Source organism: Trachypithecus francoisi, unplaced genomic scaffold (genome assembly GCF_009764315.1).
Source record: "Trachypithecus francoisi isolate TF-2019V2 unplaced genomic scaffold, Tfra_2.0 Lachesis_group5, whole genome shotgun sequence".
NCBI lineage: Eukaryota > Metazoa > Chordata > Mammalia > Primates > Cercopithecidae > Trachypithecus > Trachypithecus francoisi.
Window position 1 is genome coordinate 68038138 of NW_022681470.1, and position 19201 is coordinate 68057338.

Consider the following 19201-nt stretch of genomic DNA (forward strand, 5'->3'; position numbering starts at 1 on the left):
GTGTAATTCCATTTTAATAAAATATACAAACTATATATGCTTTTATATGAAGGAAAAAAAAGGCAGACAATATATGCCAAAATGTTAACAAGATAAAATCATGGGCAATCCTTATTTCTTTATTTCTACATCTATGTTTTTAAATTTTTTTACAAGTAACATGAAAAACTGAAATGAAAAATTGGAATTAAAAAAATTTTTTTGTAAAGATTATCCAGAGGCTAACACTAAGTCTGTCTCCACTTGGAAGCACATCCCTGAGGCACGATATTTCTCTCATCAAGTCTGAAGCACTCTTTCTTATAAGTTAACATTTATAGACTCCAGAGCTAAACATTGCATGGTAACATAAAAAGAAATCATAAGATGTCTGCATGGCTCTGACACAGACTCCCAATCATTGTTCTCTTCGATCAGAGCCAGATCACAGAGCTCCTATTCCCCCTTTCACTAGAGTTTAACTGGGTTAAGAGCTTCATGAACAACAAGCAAATGGCCAAGCTATTTTTCACTAGCATTTGTCTTCCTTCACAAATAAAGATTAAACCAAAGAAAATCCCCTCCTCCCCCAGCCCCATATGCAATTCCTGTGCCTAACCTTTCCTGCCCTCATGTGGTCCTCCGTTTCCCACTCAGCAAAGTGCCACCCCTCTTTCAACACCTTCCTAAACAGGTGTTTTTGCTTTTTTCTGGAAGCCTCCCACAATTCTCCTAACCCAGTTATGCTCAGAAGTTTCCTCAGCATGCATGAGTCCTGCAGGGCCCCTCAGCAGATCATTCCTCCTTTGCTGCAACTTTCTCTTCCAGCGGCTTCTATAACTTCCGGTGTCATTTTCCTACCTCTGAGTATGTGCCACTGCCTACATTTAGATGCATGAGGAAGAAGAAAAACTAAAAAAAAGATCTCAAAGTTCTCAGAATCTATTGTTTATAAAGAAACTAAATGCCACCTTACATGTATTAGATGGCTACTCTCATCCATTAAGATGGCTATATACAGAAAATAACAAGTGTTAGCAAGGATGTGGAAAAAAGGGAACCCTTGAGCACTGTTGGTGGGAATGTAAAATGGTGCAGCTGCTATGCAAAACAGTATAGTAGTTCCTCAAAAAACTAAAAATAGAATTATCATGACTCAGCAATTCCACTTCTAGATATAAACCAAAATAATTAAAAGCAGAGACTTGAACAGAGATATTTGTACCCCAGTGTTCATAGCAACATTATTCATAATCGCCAAAAGTAGAAGCAACTCATATCCACTGATGGGTGAATGGATAAACAAAATGTGGTATATAGACACAATGAAATATTATTCATCCTTAAAAAGGAAGCAAATTCTGACACAACATGAATAAACCTTGATGACATTATGCTAAGTGAAATAAGCCAGTTACAAAAGGACAAATATTGTAGAATTCCAATTATGAGGTACCTATGTTTGTCAAGAGAAGAACTGCCCAGCTGAGCCAAGCTCAAATTTCAACAGAATAGTTATGCAACAATATATTTATTTTATTAAACCACTAAGTTTTAGGGTGGTTTCTTATGTAGCATTATACAACTGAAACAATTAATACTACACCCCAGTAAAAGTGAGCAAGCTACTGACACACTCAATATGGTTGATGCTCACAGCCATTGTGCTGACAGAAGCCAGGTACAAAAGATTACACACTGAATCATTCCACTTACCTGTACTTCAAGAACAGGTAAAACTAATCTATGGCAATAGAAATCAGAATAATGGTTACTTCAGTGGAGGGCAGTCTAGGATAAAACGGATGAGAACCTTCTAGGGTGCTGGAGAAATCCGATGTTTTGATCTAAGTAGTGGTTACGTGCAAGTATATGTTTGTAAAAATTCACTAAGCCATATACTTTTATGCATTTTTATCACACTTAACTTTATGTCTTTTTTTATTTTTTACCTCAATTTTTTAAAGTTTCAAAAAATTCTACTGAAAGGATTAGCTATAACAAAGCCTATATCAGATTATGATTAGTACTATGAAAACGTAAAAGGATAGAAATTTGTAGTACGGTTCTCAGGGAAAGCCACTCTAATCATGTAACGTTGAGCAAACACCTCGATGAAGTGAGAGGAAAGGCCATTTAGGGGTCTGCCCCTAATGAGGGAACAGCAAGTACCCCAAGACCAGCAAGAGGCCATGGCACCTGAAACAGTAAAAGGCAGCCAAGGGACAGACTATGGAGTGCCTGATACACAACCATTGCGGATTTTATTTTGTGAGACGAGAGGCTGCTAGGTCTAACACTGCCAACACGTAGAAGAAGATGAGAACTGAGATCTGACCATTGGATTTGGCTATGTGGACACCACTGGCACCTTTGACAAGAACAGCTACAGTTTCAATAGAGTGACAAGGATGAAAACCTGATCAGAATAAGTGCAAGAAAGAGAAGACAAAAAGCAGAAACAACAAGAACAGAGAACTCTTTCTAGGAGTCTTTCAGTAAAAGAAGCAGGAAAATGGGGCAGCAGCTGGGGTATGTGGAGAGAGCTTTACAAAGAAGGGATATATTCCTTGATCATACAGAAGAGAAAGGAAACAAATGAAGAGTGGGCAAGAGGAAATGAATTCAGCACAAAAACCGACCCACTAGAAGGAAGGAAGCAGAGTATGTAGGGTTGGTACAGGCCACAAAGTGGATTTAGCTATGGAAGTACACGTAAGTTCTTTTTTTTTTTTTTTTTTTTTTGAGATGGAGTCTCGCTCTGTCACCCAGACTGGAGTGCAGTGGCGCAATCTCGGCTCTCTGCAACCTCCACCTCCCGGGTTCAAGCGATTCTCCTGCCTCAGCCTCCCGAGTAGCTGGGACTAGAGGTGCCTGCCAACATGCCCAGTCAATTTTTGTATTTTTAGTAGAGACTGAGTTTCACTATGTTGGCCATGCTGGTCTCGAACTCCTGACCTCAGGTGATCTGCCCTCCTCAGCCTCCCAAAGTGCTGGGATTACAGGCGTGAGCCACTGCGCCAGGCCAAGTTCTCTTTTTATCGCTCCTCTTTTGTCAGTGAATAAGAAGCAAGAGGATCAGGGAAGAGTGCGAGCTGGGTATTGTCAGCCTGAGGAGAGAGGAGAAGCTATGAAGGTTTGCCCTGTTGGAGAACACAGCCTGAGGAAATTCAGGGGGAATTCCAGGTGAGCTGAAGTCAATCTGCACAGTGATGGAGTTCTCCACTCACATTCTCCAGTCACATTCGGGGACTAGGACATAGCCTAGAGGAGGCAGAAAATAGAGCCCAAGTTGGGTGGGGGTTTGGCCAGGCATTAGGACTGAGGGGCAGAGGAACAGGAGTTGGGGGAATGGAGTTCAGTGCACCAGTTGAGGTGACAACCTAATTACAGTAGCTTCAAGATATGGGAGGAGGGAAAGCAGGGACATGTTATTTCCCTAACTCATTCCCACCACTGCTTCCTAGGTACACCTTCAAAAACAAAAATCAGATGAGATCCCACCCTAACGGACGCCCATGATGGTTTCTTTGCGCCCACATGATAAACTGTAAACTCCTTGGCAAGACTCTAGGATTCTTTATCACTGGACTCGGCCTTCTTCCCTCCCCCAGTGCTAACTCTGATTTGGGCACAACGAATGTCTTGCTCATCCCTTATAGCACAGCCCTTTGCACACGTTCTTTCCTCTCCCAGAAACGCCCTACTTCCTCCTCACAAGGCTAAACTTACTCATCTCCACCAAGAAGCCTCCCTGGATTCTCTCACTAGGCTAAGTGCTCCCTGTTGTAGGCTGCAACACCTTGAACTGACCCCTAGAACGCCTCTCACATTCTCTGCCGAGTCTATTATCTGTAGCCCCTACTAAACCAGGGGCTCCTTGGGGAGTTGTATATCCCTATCCCCTGTCATCTAAGTCAATTACATTTCTTTGAAGAAGGACCAACCTGAAAAAGGAGCCAAGAAAAGTTGGTGGGGAACTAAAAGAGAAGCCGAACTTGGGTTGGCCAGAGAGGATCCTGGGAGAGAAGAATGGCGAGTCAACAGAGGGGAGTCAGACATAGCAGCTGAGTTTATTCTGCTCCCCAGTGCTGAACTCTTTTTTTTTAATCATACTTTAAGTTCTGGGATACACATGCAGAACATGCAGGTTACACAGGTATACACGTACCATAGTGGTTTGCTGCACCCATCAACCCATCATCTACATGAGGTATTTCTCCTAATGCTATCCCTCCCCTACCCCCACAACCCCCAACAGGCCCTGGTGTGTGATGGTCCCCTCCCTGTGTTCTCATTGTTCAACGGTATATATGTGCCACATTTTCTTTATCCAGTCTATCATTGATGGGCATTTGGGTTGGTTCCAAGTCTTTACTATTGTGAACAGTGCTGCAATAAACATACGTGTGCACGTGTCTTTAGAGTAGAATGATGTATAATCCTTTGGGTATATACCCAGTAATGGGACTGCTGGGTCAAATGGTATTTCTGGTTCTAGATTCTTGAAGAATTGCCATGAGGAATCTTCTACAATGGTTGAACTCTTGCATTGCCTCAGAGTCATTTGTTTTTAGGTTTTACATTTTTTTAAACTCTAGAATCACAGTTTCACAGTCAATCACTGCTTCCTGGAAGCCATGCGGGATCGACTTCCTACTGTTAGAAATGCTCCCCTAGCCATTCCCCAGCTCCCACACATACACACCCCAGGTAGGATCATGACTCGGGTGCCTGTGCAGGGACAGCACCTACAGCCCAGTCTTCCATGTGAAGCCTCTGCTTTAACAAGAGGCTCGTCTGCTCCACAATCCTTCACCCACTGCGAGCGCAAGTCAGGAGGAAGACTGAGAACATAAATCAAAGGAAAAGTTCTAGACAATGTTTCCAGCATGGGGGCAGCGGCAGCATCAGGAACATCACTGAAAACAGACTCAGCCCCTGGTCACTGCTGGCAAGTCACACTCATCAAAAGAGAAACGCACTCATCCGCAGCACTTCCTGCCGCTAACAAGACACAGGAATGAAAACTACTGTGTGTCTGATTTTGTCCTCTTTTTTCCAAAATAATTGGTTAGAAGAAATACTCAGCACAAACATAAAAGACAGAAATGCCAAGGAAAAAAGAATGAAATATGAGGACACTATGGTACGACTTAGTTTTGCTGTCCATTTTACTATCGGACATAATGGCTTGTAAGAAATGTTGCTTTCACCCAGGTGCTACCACAGGCTGCTAAGACTGGCCAGCCTGCATCCTGGGGTCTCACCTCCTCTCCACCCTCCAATCAAACCCACAGCAGAAGGAAATCCCAGAACAAGACTTGTGCTGATCAGAATTGAAATCGCCATTGCTATAGAGTGATGATTTTTAATTTCTATTGCTAAATAAATCGTGGTACATCCATACAATAGGATATTATTCTGCAATTTTAAAAGTTATCACAAAAGAAATGGATGAACCCGATATGCATGTTGCTAAGTGAAAGAAACCAATCTGAGAGACTACATGCTGTGTGATTCCTATGTTATGACATTCTGAAAATGCAAAACTATAAAGAGATCAGTGGTTGCTGGGAATTGGGGTAGGGAGATGAATACGTGGAACAAAGGATGTTTAAGGCACTGAAACTTCTCTATATGAAACTGTAATGGTTGATATGCATCATTACACACTTGTCCAAACCCATAGAATATATAATCCAAAGAAGGAACTCTCGTGTAAACTATAGGCTATATGCTATATGAACGTAGCTAACGTTAATAGGAAACTGTGGGCGAGAAGGGGAGGGGAGGGTGGTCTCCGTACATCCCACTGCATTTTTCTTTAAACTGAAACAGCTCTAAAACATAAAGTCTACTAATTTAAAAAAACCAACTTGCTATTATGAGCCACAAGGACTGCCTATACAGTATCATTAGAAATCAAAGGGGAAGAAAAGCCCTGGTCATCTCATGACTTTCACCTGACAGTTTCCCACCTGCTTCCAGCTGGACAGCAAGAGGAGTCACCTGTGTGAAAACTGAAATGTTAGCCATCTACCTGAAAAGAACCACAAGTAAGGACTGACAGGGATAAATTAACAGGATAAGCAATGAACGTTGGTCCAACTTGCTTTCAGCATCAGCGATAAGGAAAGCCTGGAAGAGCAGGGAATAGTGAGCCTAGAAGAACCTAGAGGTGAGGCCATTCACCCAGGATAGGCAATGAGACCTTGGGGTCACTGCTGACCTCCACCCTCACCATCCATCCCCACACACTTGCACCAGTGACCTCATGTTAGGGTCACACAGGCTGACCACCCAAACCTCTCACCCCTCAGCTGTGAGAAAGGTCCACGAAAATGAGGGGAACAGCAGGGGCCATGCCAGGGAATGATTCAGAGAAAGGGCCGCAGGGACTGAAATGCACAGCTTGATTCCCTCGCCTTCCAGATGCTCTGATGAGACAGCATGACCTGCAGGAGAAAGCACAAGCCCAGGAGTCAGGAGACTAGAGTCCGGTTTCACTACCTCAAAACAGCTGCCATCAGGCAAAAGGACAAACTGTCCCTTTCATCTGCAAAACCAGGATAATACCTGCTCTCAAGCCACAGAAGGTTAGAGCTGGGGTGGGCTCATCACACAGGTGAGGCAAAGGAAGTTGAGGGAGATGAAGTTACTTTCACAAGGTTGCACAACTGGGTGACAAAGTCCCTCTTGGGTAACAACTTGCCGTCCTCCCAGTTCAGTGCAGTTTCTTCACTGCCACACAGAGTTAGGATAAAGGTGATCCGTGTGAGTGTTTTGGAAAGTTGAAATCACAAGATAAAGGAAAATTTGTCATGCTATCATCTTTTCATTGGCACATTTTGTTCCTGTTCTGCTAGAAGGTGAGTATCTCCCATGAATGTGAGCTCTTGGCAAGTGTCAGCTGCATCACTGGCACTAGCTGGTTGTGCTGCTGTCTGAGGTTACAGAGCCAGGGATAGAAAAAAGCTCTTGGCCACCTTCAGGCTCCAGGGCACCAGCATTGTCACCTGGGAGATAACAGCCCCATTCTCCCCTTTGCATTTCCACACTTCAATAGCAGTAAGCAATAAGTTTCCTTAGGAGAGTGAATCTGTTTTTTCAGTAATAATTCAATCTTTAACACATGAAACACACTAGTCCAACAATCCACTCAGCACTTGAAAGAGACTTATTTAGCTTTTGCTTTGATATACCCATTCCAAGCTTTAGTTTGCTCTGTTTCCAGACCTTTTGTCCTCCAACCATTTTAACTAATGTGCAAACATATTCTCAAATGGCCTCCGAAACAGATTATTACCAACAGACTGGAGAATGACGCAAATACAGCCCATCTACATAAGTGAAACAAGTTTAGCCAAAGGGATCACTTGTGTGGCTTAAATCATGGAGATGGGCTATATCCACAGGGCTGAATTCATAATTGCAGGCTTTAACAATTTACTCCAGTTCTTTTTTGACCCAGGCTTTGGGTGGCTCCAATCTTTTCACTTCAAGAACTCCCCACCCCTACTGCACACATACACACAGATGGCAAAGCCAACACAGCTCACGTCCTTCTTTGGTGGTCTCCACTGGCACACAAGTCCATTGGCATAATTTTGAGAACACCAAAGATGACTCAGCTAGCTCCACACGTACTTTTTACGAGAAATGAGTCAATAAGTTGTTTCTCTGCACACTCCCGCAGAGAAAGAACCTAGAGCACAGGGAGCTGTAATATTAGATTAGTAACTCCACAACAGATCACAGGTGAGAAGACAGCATGTGGTAAATAGGAAGCCGCTAAGCCATTAATCAGAATTCTCCAACCCAGGTGGTTTTCCCTCAGCCTGATCCAGGTTCAGAAGATGGGGTGCCCTTCATGGGCTCTCCAACATCCTCTAACCAACATCAGCCATTCATTCCCACTAATTTATTGGTGTCGTTTCACCAAAGGACTATGCCTGGGAAACTGTGCTGGGTCTGTCCCTTGGCAAGCATCTTCAACTGCTCATGTCATCCCCAACACAGATGCCTTGGGGAAAATGTAGCTGCCCACCTCCATCTACCCCAACCAGACCCCGTGTCCAACTTCTCCACCACATTCAGACAAGCCAAGGAGTGAGCCACACATGTCAGAAGCTTCCTGGTCAGTTTTGACTCAACTGTCCATTAAGTGTTTTGTTCCTATTTTATAAATATCTGACGCTATTAGGAATAGAGAAGTCAGAAGGGAACTCATTATTACTGTGATTATATGATATGTTATTTGATCTTGAGAGAGTCATTTCCCCTCTGAGTCTTTTTTCTTACTTGTGAATTAAGAAGGTTGAACTATAAGACCCCCATGGTCCTGTCAGGCTGTGACCTCAAGTGGGTCTACTTATTACCTGCTAAATGGTCCCAGCCCCCAACTTATTTTCCTCCCACCCAATTACAAGAAAGAGGTCAGGGTGCTAGGCCTCTTGTTCTTACAGTAAACTTCTGGAGGTGAGACTAATGCAGATGAGATTTAGCATTCACCAGACTTTAGCTCTTGGAGCTGGCAGGAAACTCAAATAATCCACTGCCCAAAAGCTATGCGGTAAGGCAGGTATAGCAGCATTATCCCCAAGACATACATAGGAAAACCATGATCCAGAAAGCCTAAATGAGATGCACAAGGATCCCAGCTGTTTTAACAGGTGATACCAAGAGAACTAAAAGCCAAATCTTCCCATTCCTCACACTGCTCTCCCTCCACACCACCAGCGTTGTTATGAAAGGGCATTATTTGAGGTGTTAGCCAAAGCTTTAAAAGAAATTACCAAATATAAAATGATGTCTTACAGAAGGAAACAATAGCTATAGCCCTTAATATTTATATTATTATTTATGACCAAGAGGTGATAGTAAGAGGTTTGATACTAAGCCCTTTACCAATGAGAAAGCTACAGATAACTGACATTTTTCCTATTAACCAATCTATTTCATGAATCTGTAAATCAGAAACCACTACTGGGGTATTTATAAATAACGGCAAAGGAGTTCCAACCCAACATATTCAGTTGGTTTGGAACTCCTTCCCCGGGGATAAGAACTCTGCTCTGTTAACCTACCAGGTGACTGACACATTTTACATATGTGTTTATAGTTCTGCCAATTTTTAATAAGAATCTGTGGAAGCTGGAAAACTGTTCTATTTATCTGCAAAATTTTAGTGCCATTACTCTAAATAGAAAATGGTTTATTTTAAAAACCAGTGTGTTTTTAAAGCTAAATTTCACTTTCCCCATATGTGTTTAAGAAGCTCTTTTAGATTCACATAATTTATTTGAATTATCTAAGCCAAAATTATCATATTTTCCTAAGAAAAAAATTTTCTAAAAATGTGCTCACAGAGAAAAATATTCCCAACATGTACTAAAATTCTCATTTGTGGGCCAGGAGTGGTGGCTCATACCTGTAATCTTAGCACTTTGGGAGGCCGAGGCGGGTGGATCACTTGAGGTCAGGAGTTCAAGACCAGCCTGGCCAACATGGGGAAACCCCATCTCTACTAAAAATACAAGACTTAACTGGGCAGTAGCACGTGCCTATAATCCCAGCTACTCGGGAGGCTGAGGCAGGAGAATTGCTTGAACCCGGGAGACGGAGGTTGTGGTGAGCTGAGATCATGACACTACATTCCGGCCTGGGTAACAGAGCAAGACTCTGTCTCAAAAAAAAAAAAAAAAAAATTCTCATTTAAGAACCCCAACATTCATGTTAGGTATGATTCTGCTCTTGTAAATGATCAGTCTTGACTCATTTCATCCCCCTACAAAATTCACACAAGCCACCCCAGAGAATTAGTCTTTGGGATTTTAAAGTATTTTAAAACCCACCACACAGATACAAGCATGGGTTGTTGTGAATCTAGAGCATCTGAGCATCCAAATTCTCTCCTTCCAGCTCTACATTGGCAGCATTTTGTAGCAAGAGCTACACTGGAAAGAGAAGCTCACTGGAAAGAGGAGTGGTAGCAGTTCTGTTTTCCCAGAGAAAAGGCTGCTGTCCCACTGCTGGTACTGATCTGAAGGCACAAAGGCATCATTATACCACCAGTAAGACATGGAGTCACTGGCCGGGTCTTGACATCCCGGGAGGGAGCAGGCTGTTCCTTTTAATGTTCTCAAGCCTGAGTCCTATGAGCCCGTTAGTTCTGAAATGTGTCTTGCACCTCAACTTAGTTTCCAGGTGGCTTCCTAGATTACCCACACAACCCAGCCAGACTGAGACCTTGGGAGCCTCTGTAATCTGAAGCAATGAGGGCCCAGCTGAACAGGGCTGGAGACTTGCCAAATGAACTGCCTTTTCTTAATCCATCTGGAATGTCAACTAGGAGTAAGAAAAAGGAAGGACAATTCCCACAGAACACAAACTAGATAAGAATCTGACACTTTTCTTTGCAATGACTTGACATCCTCACTTTTTCAAAGAAAATCACCTTAATCAGTCCAGTGGCCCTTCCTGCTACCACATGGCCCAGGCACTCATTCAGAAAACGACTTAGAGCTTGTCCTAATTCTAACACATTTACACAGAATTTAGCTTCCTTTAATTTCATCCATTGCCTGCAGGACCAGCAATTGAAAACAGTTGCTACAGTTTGAATGTTTGTCTCCTCCAAACCTCATGTTGAAATTTGATCCCCAGTGTTGGAAATAGGGCCTAATGGGAGGTGTTTGGGTCATGGGGGTGGATCCCTCTTGAAAAGATTAATGTCCTCTCTGGGGGAAGTGGGGTGGGAAGTGGATTCTCACTCCGTTAGTTCCCACAAAAGCAGGTTGTTACAAAGAGCCTGGCACCTCCTCTTCCTGTCTCTCACTTCCTCTCTCACCACCTGATCTCTGGACAAGCTGGCTCCCCCCTTCACCTTCTACCATGAGTGACCCGGTCCTAAATCTTCCAGCCATCAGAATTTTGATTTTTCTTTGTAAGTTACCCTGCCTCAGGTATTTCTCTATAGCAACACAAAATGGACTGAAACAGCAGTATAATCCAAAAACAATACTGCTCCTCTTAACCACAAGCTGGTGCCTGACTACCTCAGTACATGGTTGCCTCCAAACTCACTTTAGCAAAGAAGTAACTCATCTCAAAATTTAACAGAAAAAAGGAAAAGCAAACTTTCAGGAAAATGGTATTTCTATCACCAGGAGTTAATTGGCTATGAAGCAGCCAAAAGTCAGCAGCAGATAAAAGAAAAGTCTGCATAATTAGAATAACCAATAGGTAGACATTCAGCAACTATATACTCAATAGAAGACTTGCCAGTGCAGTGGCCATGCATGCCTGCTGCTGCAGGCCCACCATTCCTGAACCAGTGGCTTACATTCCACGTGGAGTAGGAGTAAGCCTTTGGTCTCTTCCACACCCATTCACTGTCATGCAGGGCCTCCAAACCGCCAAAGGATGGGAACAGCAGGCAAGGGTATCTGTCAAGCATGCTCCCTCTGTTCTACACATCAGTCATGCTATTTCCCACCCATTTATTCTTCTGTTGACCACCCACATTTAATTCAGTTTTAAAGACATGACAACAAGGTCTGAGATTTGAGGGATGTACCTGACTCTCTCTCCCCTCCAGTGGTGGTGGAATCTGATCAGCAAAACCAATCTTCCCTGGATCACCCATAAAGGCACTAACCTCATCCACGTTCTCAAAAGCGTTGATGACATCATATGGCAAACAGGACAGAAGGTCAATCACAAACCACGTCTTCAGGTAGTTCATGCGGATAAGTTTGGGGTCAGAAATCACCTCCCCTGCTGGTCCAACAAAGGTGGTATGAAAATTGAGCACAATGTCCACCAGAAAGATAACATCCACGATGCTATCAACAACCAGCCAGGCCACATTGTTCTGCCTGGTTTTGAAGGAGACATTATAAGGGACCAAGATGGCTGTATAGAAGGTCAAGATCAAGATGATCCAATCCCACGTGGTCTTAAAAACACAGTAATGTAAGATGATGTGAGGGGGAGTCTTTGGTGCCTCTTGCTTGTACTGGGGAAGGATGTCTGAGCCCAGCTGTAGGACCTGTACAGAAAAACATGACCAAGAGAGAACTAAGTTAGGATTTAATTGCAAGTATCTAACCAGTCAGCATCTGTGATTGACAAATGGTCACAACACTCTGAATAAATCGTTTGGGTACAATAACAGGTATAAAGGAATATGGGAGAATGAAAGTGAACATTATAATAGAAATAATCATAAAGAAACAATTACAAACTACTATTTGGCTGTCAGCCAAGTGTTGTAGTAAACACTTTACACACATTTATTATCTCAATTCTAAATACACCTTTGTTCTATTAGCCAATTATTATTCCATAAGTTAGAAACTGGGGCTCAAAAAGATTAAGCAACTTTTTGTTCAATAAATATTAATTGCTCTGATTTCATCCAACAGCGGCAGAATGCACATTCTTCTCATCAGCACATGGAACATTCTCCAGGACAGACTATATGTGAGATGACAAAACAAGTGTTAACAAATTTTTAAAAATCAAATTCATATCAAGAATCTTTCTTGACCACAGTGTAAGTAAACTAGAAATTGAAACATGTGGAACTTGGGAAACTTTATGAATACATGGAAGTTAAACATGCTCCTGAATGACCAGTGGGTCAATAGAGAAATTAAGAAAGAAATTTTAAAGTGTCTTGAAACAAATGAAAACATAACATAACAAAAACCTATGGGATACAGCAAAAGCAATACTAAGAGGGAAGGTTATAGCAATAAATGCCCTACATCAAAGAAGTTAAAAGATTTTAAATAAACAACCTAACAACGTACCTCAAGGAACTAGAAAAGCAAGAACAAACCAAATCCAAAATTAGAAGAAGGAAAGATATAAAATAATAGCTAAATTAAATAAAATTGAGACAAAAAATACAAAAGAGCAATGAAATGACAAGCTGGGTTTTTAAAAACCTAAGTTAAAAAAACCCAAATCTTTAACTAAGAAAAGAAACCCCCAATAAAATTCAACATGAAAAAGGAAATATTACAAGAAATAGCAAACAAATACAAAGGATCATTAGAAGCTACTATGAATAATCATATGCCAACAAATTGGAAAACCTAGAGGAAATGGATAAATTCCTGGACACATACAACCTACCAAGATTGAAACAGGAAGAAATGGAAAACTCTAACAGACTAATAACAAGAAATATGATTAATTGAATCAGTAATTTAAAAAATCTCCCAACAAAGAAAAGCCCAGGACCAGATGGCTTCAATGCTGAATGTTACCAAAGTCTTAAAGAAGAATTAGTACCAGTTATTCTCAAACTATTTTTAAAAATTGAAGGAGAGGGCATTCTTTCAAACTCAATCTATGAGGCCAGCATTACCCTGATACCAAAACCAGACAAGGGCAAATCGAAAAAAGAAAACTACAAGCCAATATTCCTGATGAACCTACATACAAAATCCTCAACAACACACTAGCAAACTGAATCCAATAGAACATTAAAAAAAAAAAAAAATGGTGTACACTATAATAAACTGGAATTTATCCAGAGATGCGAGAATGACTCAACACACGCAAATTAACAAACATGTTACATCACATCGGCAGTAGGGGAAAAAAATTATTATCTCAATAGATGCAGAAAAAGCATTTGATAAAATTCAATATCCCTTCATGATTTAAAAAAAAAAAAACTCTCAACAAATTAGGTATAGAAGAAAGGTACTCAAATGCCTTACATTCGCAGCAACCTGCATGAGATTGGAGACTATGATTGTAAGTGAAGTAACCCAGAAATGGAAAACCAAACATCGTATATTCTCACTCATGAGTGGGGGCTAAGCTATGAGGATGCAAAGCCATAAGAATGACACAACAGACTTTGGGGACTCAGGAGGAAAGGGTAGGAAGGGGGTGAGGGATAAAAGACTACAAATTGGGTTCATTGTATACTGCTTGGGTGATGGGTGCACCAAAATCTCACAAATCACCACTAAAGAACTTATTCATATAACCAAACACTTACCTGTTCCTCAGTATCCTATGGAAATAAAATATATATATATATATAAAGACCTTACATGACAAACCCACAGCTAACATCATACTGAATAGGAAAAAGTTGAAAGCCTTCCCTTTAAGATCAGGAACAAGACAAGAATGCCCATTTTCACCACTGTTATTCAACATAGCACTGAAAGTCCCAGACAGAACAATTAGGCAAGAGAAAGAAATAAAGGGCATCCAAATTGAAGCAGAGGAAATCAAACTGTCCCTGTTTACAGACATAAACATATATTTAGAGAAACATAGACTACACACACACACACACAAAACCTGTTAGAACTGGTAAACAAATTCACTGAAGTTGCAGGATACAAAAATCAACATACAAAAGTCAGTAGCATTTCCACACACCAACAGCAAACCATCTGAAAATGAAATCAAAGGAGCAATTCCATTATCAATAGCTACAAAAAAAATTAAGTGTCTAGGAATAAATTTAGCCAAAGAGAAGAAAAATCTCTACAAATAAAGCTATAAAACACTGAGACAAGAAATTGAAGATGACACAAAAAATAGAAAAGTATTCCGTGGATTGGGAGAATATTATTACAATGTCTAATTACCCAAAGCAATCTACAGATTCAATCCAATCCCTATTAAAATACCAATGACACTCTTCACAGAAGTAGAAAAACTTAATCCTAAAATTTACATGGAATCACAGAAGACCCAGAATAGCAAAAGCTATCCTGAGCCAAAAGAACAAAACTAGAGGAATCACATTACCTGACTTCAAATTATACTACAGAGTTAAAGTAACCAAAATAACAGGGTAGTTGCATAAAAACAGACACATAGACCAACGAAACAGACAGAGAACCCAGAAGTAAATCCATGTATCTACAATGAACTCATTTTCAACAAAGGTGCCAAGAACATACATTGAGAAAAGGACAGTCTCTTCAACAAATGGTGCTGGGCAAACTAGATATCCATATGCAGAAGAATGAAATTAGACCCCTATCTCTTCTCATATTCAAAAATCAAGTCTAACTGGGTTAAAAATTTAAATCTAAGACTTCAAACTATGGAATTACTAAAATAAAACTTTGGGGAAACTCTCCAGGTTGTTGGACTGGGCAAAGATTTTTAAGGTAAACCTCAAAAGTACCGGCAACCAAGGCAAAAATAGCCAAATAGGATTATATCAAGCTGAAAAGCGTCTGCACAGCAAAGGAAACAATCAACAGAATGAAAAGACAACCTACAGAATGGGTGAAAATACCTGCAAACTATTCATCTAACAAGGGATTTCTAGAATATACAAGGAATTCAACTCAACAGCAAAAATTGAATAATGTGATTTAAAAATGAGGAAGTAATCTGAATAGCTATTTATCAAAAGAACATATACAAATAAATGGCCAACAGGGATATGAAAAAAATGCTCAACATCACTAATCCAGGAAAATGCAAATCAAAATGAAATGAAATATAATCTTATCCCAGTTAAAATGGCTATTATCAAAAAGACATACACACACAAAAAAATGCCGATGGGCCAGGCGTGGTGGCTCATGCCTGTAATCCCAGCACTTTGGAAGGCCGAGGCAGGTGGATCACCTTAGGTCAGGAGTTCGAGATCAGCCTGGCCAACATGGTAAAACCCATCTCTATTAAAAATACAAAATTAGCCAGGCATGGTGGTGCACACCTGTAATCCCAGCTACTCAGGAGGCTGAGGCAGGAGAAACACTTGAACCCGGGAGACAGAGGCTGTAGTGGGCCAAAATCATGCCACTGCACTCCAGCCTGGGTGACAGAGCAAGACTCTGTCACTATAAAAATAAAAAATAAAAAATAAATACTGGTGAGGATCCAGATGAAGGGAAATTATTATATACTTTTGGTGGGGATGTAAATTAATACAGCCATTATGCAAAACATATTGAGGTTCCTTGAATAAAAACAGAATACCATATGATTCAGCAATCCCATTTGTGGGTATATATCCAAAGGAAAGGAAAACGGTATGTCAAAGAGCTATTGCCACTCCCATATTTATTGCAGCATTATTCACAGTAGCCAAGATACGGAATCAACCTAAGTGTCCATTGACAGATGAATGGATAAACAAAATATGAATGGATATATATACCCAATAGAACATTATTTTGCCATAAAAAAAGAATGAAATCCTGTCATTTGCAGCAACATGGATAACCCTGGAGGATATTACGTTAAATGAAATAAGCCAGGCACATAAAGACAAATACCACATGTTCCACTCATATATGAAAGCTAAAAAAGCTGACCTCCTAGAAGTAGAGAGTAGAACAGTGGTTACCAGAGGCTGAGAATGGTACCAGAAGAGAGTGTGATAGGGAAGGGTTGGTTAATTGATACAAAATTTCAGCGAGAGTAAAAAAACAGGTAAATATTTAAGGTGATGGATATTCCAACTACCCTGATTTGATTATATAAATTTATCAACCTATCACATGTACCCCCAAAATAAGTATATCTAATGTGCATCAATAGAAGTTTTTTAAAATTAGTATTTGATAGGAGAAATAAGTGTTCTATAGCACAGTAGAGTGAATAGAATAATTTACTATATTTCAAAATAACTAGAAGAGAGGATCTTGAATGTTTCTAGCACAAAGAAATGAAAAATGTTTGAGGTGATGGAGACCTCAATTACCCCAATTTGATCATTACATACTGCATACATGTATGAAAATATCATGTGTACTCCATAAACATATATAATTATGTATCAATTAAAATTTTTAAATATATTTATTGCTCTGTGCCTGGAACTGTTCTAGGTACTGGACATGCAGCAATGAAGGAAACAGCATGATGCCTGCTCTCTTGGAGCTCAGTCTAGGAGAGAAATCAAAATCATTTCAAATTGTGATAACCACTAAATAACACTGGGGCAGGCAGAACACTGTGATTTGATAAAATGTGACTTGAGTAAGGGAGGGAAAGTGTTTGAATTGGAACCTGAGTGACAACAAAGAACCAGCCATTTAAGTTTGTATGGAAAAATTATCCTAGGCAGAGAGTGTAACTGGTGTAATAACCCTAGGGTGAAATAAGCTTGATATTATCAGGAAAAGAAAGAAGTCCAATGTGGCCGAAGCACAATGAGTGGGAGGAGGCGAAGGAGAAGATGCTAGATGAGCTCTGAAAGGAAAATGGAAACTAGACCACACAGGACCCAGTGGGATATTGGGAGGTGTTAGATTTTATTCTATGTACGGCTGGGTGTAACCAGAGGGTTTTAGGTAAAAGAATAATAATCAGATGCATGTTTCTAAAAGATCACCCTGGCTGTTTTATAGATAATGAGTTGGTACAAAGGATTGAGGGAAGAACAGAATCTGGGTACTTGTTATAACAGAGAAAAAGATGAGACGATAGAAAAAAGCAGTCCAATTTTGTACATATTAATATTTCTGCAGTATAGCCAGCTGGACTTGCTGATGGCTAGAAAGGAAAAAAAAAAGGCAATGAAGAGTACCGACTACTACATTCCATGAGCCCAGCATGCTGGCTGGCCCAAAGTACGCACTACAGGACTGTTTTTAAGTGAATGAGTGAACTCTAAAGTCCTACAGCTAGCGAGAGATGGAGACAGGATCACAAAACAGATCTAACTAGATTCAAAACACATGCTGTTCCACATCATGGTTACATTTCCCTGAGTAACTTAGGATTCTAAGGAAGCAGACTTAGTGCAGGAAGAAGACCAGAGAAGGTTGGTTCCAGGAGAGACTCACCAACGGGTTTCATCCTCGTTAGTCAAAGGCAACAAGCTGTGCCTTCTCATACCAAGCCAAGCTGGAAGGGACTCCCAGCTGCTCCTCTGCCACTTGCAGGTTCTTATAAATCTCTAGGTAAAACTCTTCTTGTGTCATGGGAACTTCTTGTTACCTCTAGAGGTTGAAGACCCTTTAGTAAAGGTAAAATTAGCTGAACCCCCCTGTTTCCCCTATGGTTGACACCAGCCTTTAAAAGGGGGCAAAGGAAAGCTAGGAATCCAGAGTGTCAGTGTGCATCTTTGGGTGGAGGAACTCTTTCCACTCCTCCTGCGAATGCACTACTCCCTACTATGCTTGAGATTTTAATTTCTCTCTCCATGAAAAGGAAATTACAAGAGTGTGATTAAGGAAGCTTGGATTCTGAGACCTCAGCAAGAAAGAAGTTTGGCCTTTAAGAATTGTTGGGAAAAGCTGAGTGTTGACAGAAGCTGAGGCAGAGCTTGGATAATGTAAAAGAGTCTTGGAACATGTCCGGGGTCCAGGGTCTAAAACCCCTCATGGCCTTTGGAACACCAAGTTCTGTGCTAAAGGGTGGAAGGCTCCCCTGACACACCATAGTCTAAGCCCAGGGGCTAAAATCCCTCGTGGCTTGGACAGAATCCATGGCTCAGGGCATAAAACCTCTCCTGACCTCTGGCATGTGTCTAGACTTGCTGGCTCCTTGCTTCTAGCCCTCCCAGGCTCCTAGATCGATTTTGTCTTAGAATTGGCCATATAAATGCTAAACCATCACAGCTGTAAATCATGTGCTTAATGCAACGCCCCCTTTCAACCCCACATTCTTGTCACCTGTTTCTTTGTTTGATCACCAATAAACAGTCTGGGCTTCCAGAGCCTGGGGCCTTTGCAGCCTCCATAACTAGTGTTGGCCCCCTGGACCCACTTTCTCTCTCAAATTGTCTTTTCTCATTCCTTTGACTCCGCCGGACTTTGTCACGCCCACAACCTGGTGTTGGGTCTGATCACCCCAACAAGAATACAACAAATAAATGAACCGAATAGGACTTCCATTTCTGGAATGATAGAGTAGATATATTTTTCCCTATTCCTCCCTCTAAGTGCAACTAAAAAGCCTTTGTCATTATATCTAAAACAAATATAAGACGACTCTGAAAGGTGGAGAAAAGAAAGCAAACCGGCTAGGAACGACACAGTGGTGAGCTCTCTAGGTTTTCCTTTTGCCTCGTGTATTCCTGACTTGGAGCTAAAGAAGCCAGCAACCTGGAAACTCCAAGGAGTGCGGACAAAAAAAAAAAAAAAAAAATCCCAACAAAAGCCTATTCTTTCTAGCCAAAAGGACTGGGAAATGGGCAGCCTCAAAAGACAGAAAGCTGTTAGATGATAACCACTCTACTATAACCACATAGCACAGAAAAATT

The 19201-nt window shown here is 41.0% G+C and overlaps 1 protein-coding gene across 1 annotated transcript in view; it reads right to left on the reverse strand.

Annotated features, from left to right (window-relative positions):
* The window catches only part of KCNH1 (potassium voltage-gated channel subfamily H member 1), a 435865-nt gene that overhangs the window by 316755 nt on the left and 99909 nt on the right, over positions 1-19201 (reverse strand). The window contains exon 6 of the mRNA XM_033197084.1: positions 11561-12034. Coding sequence (XP_033052975.1) covers positions 11561-12034 — 474 coding nt within the window. The remainder of the gene's footprint in view (positions 1-11560; positions 12035-19201) is intronic.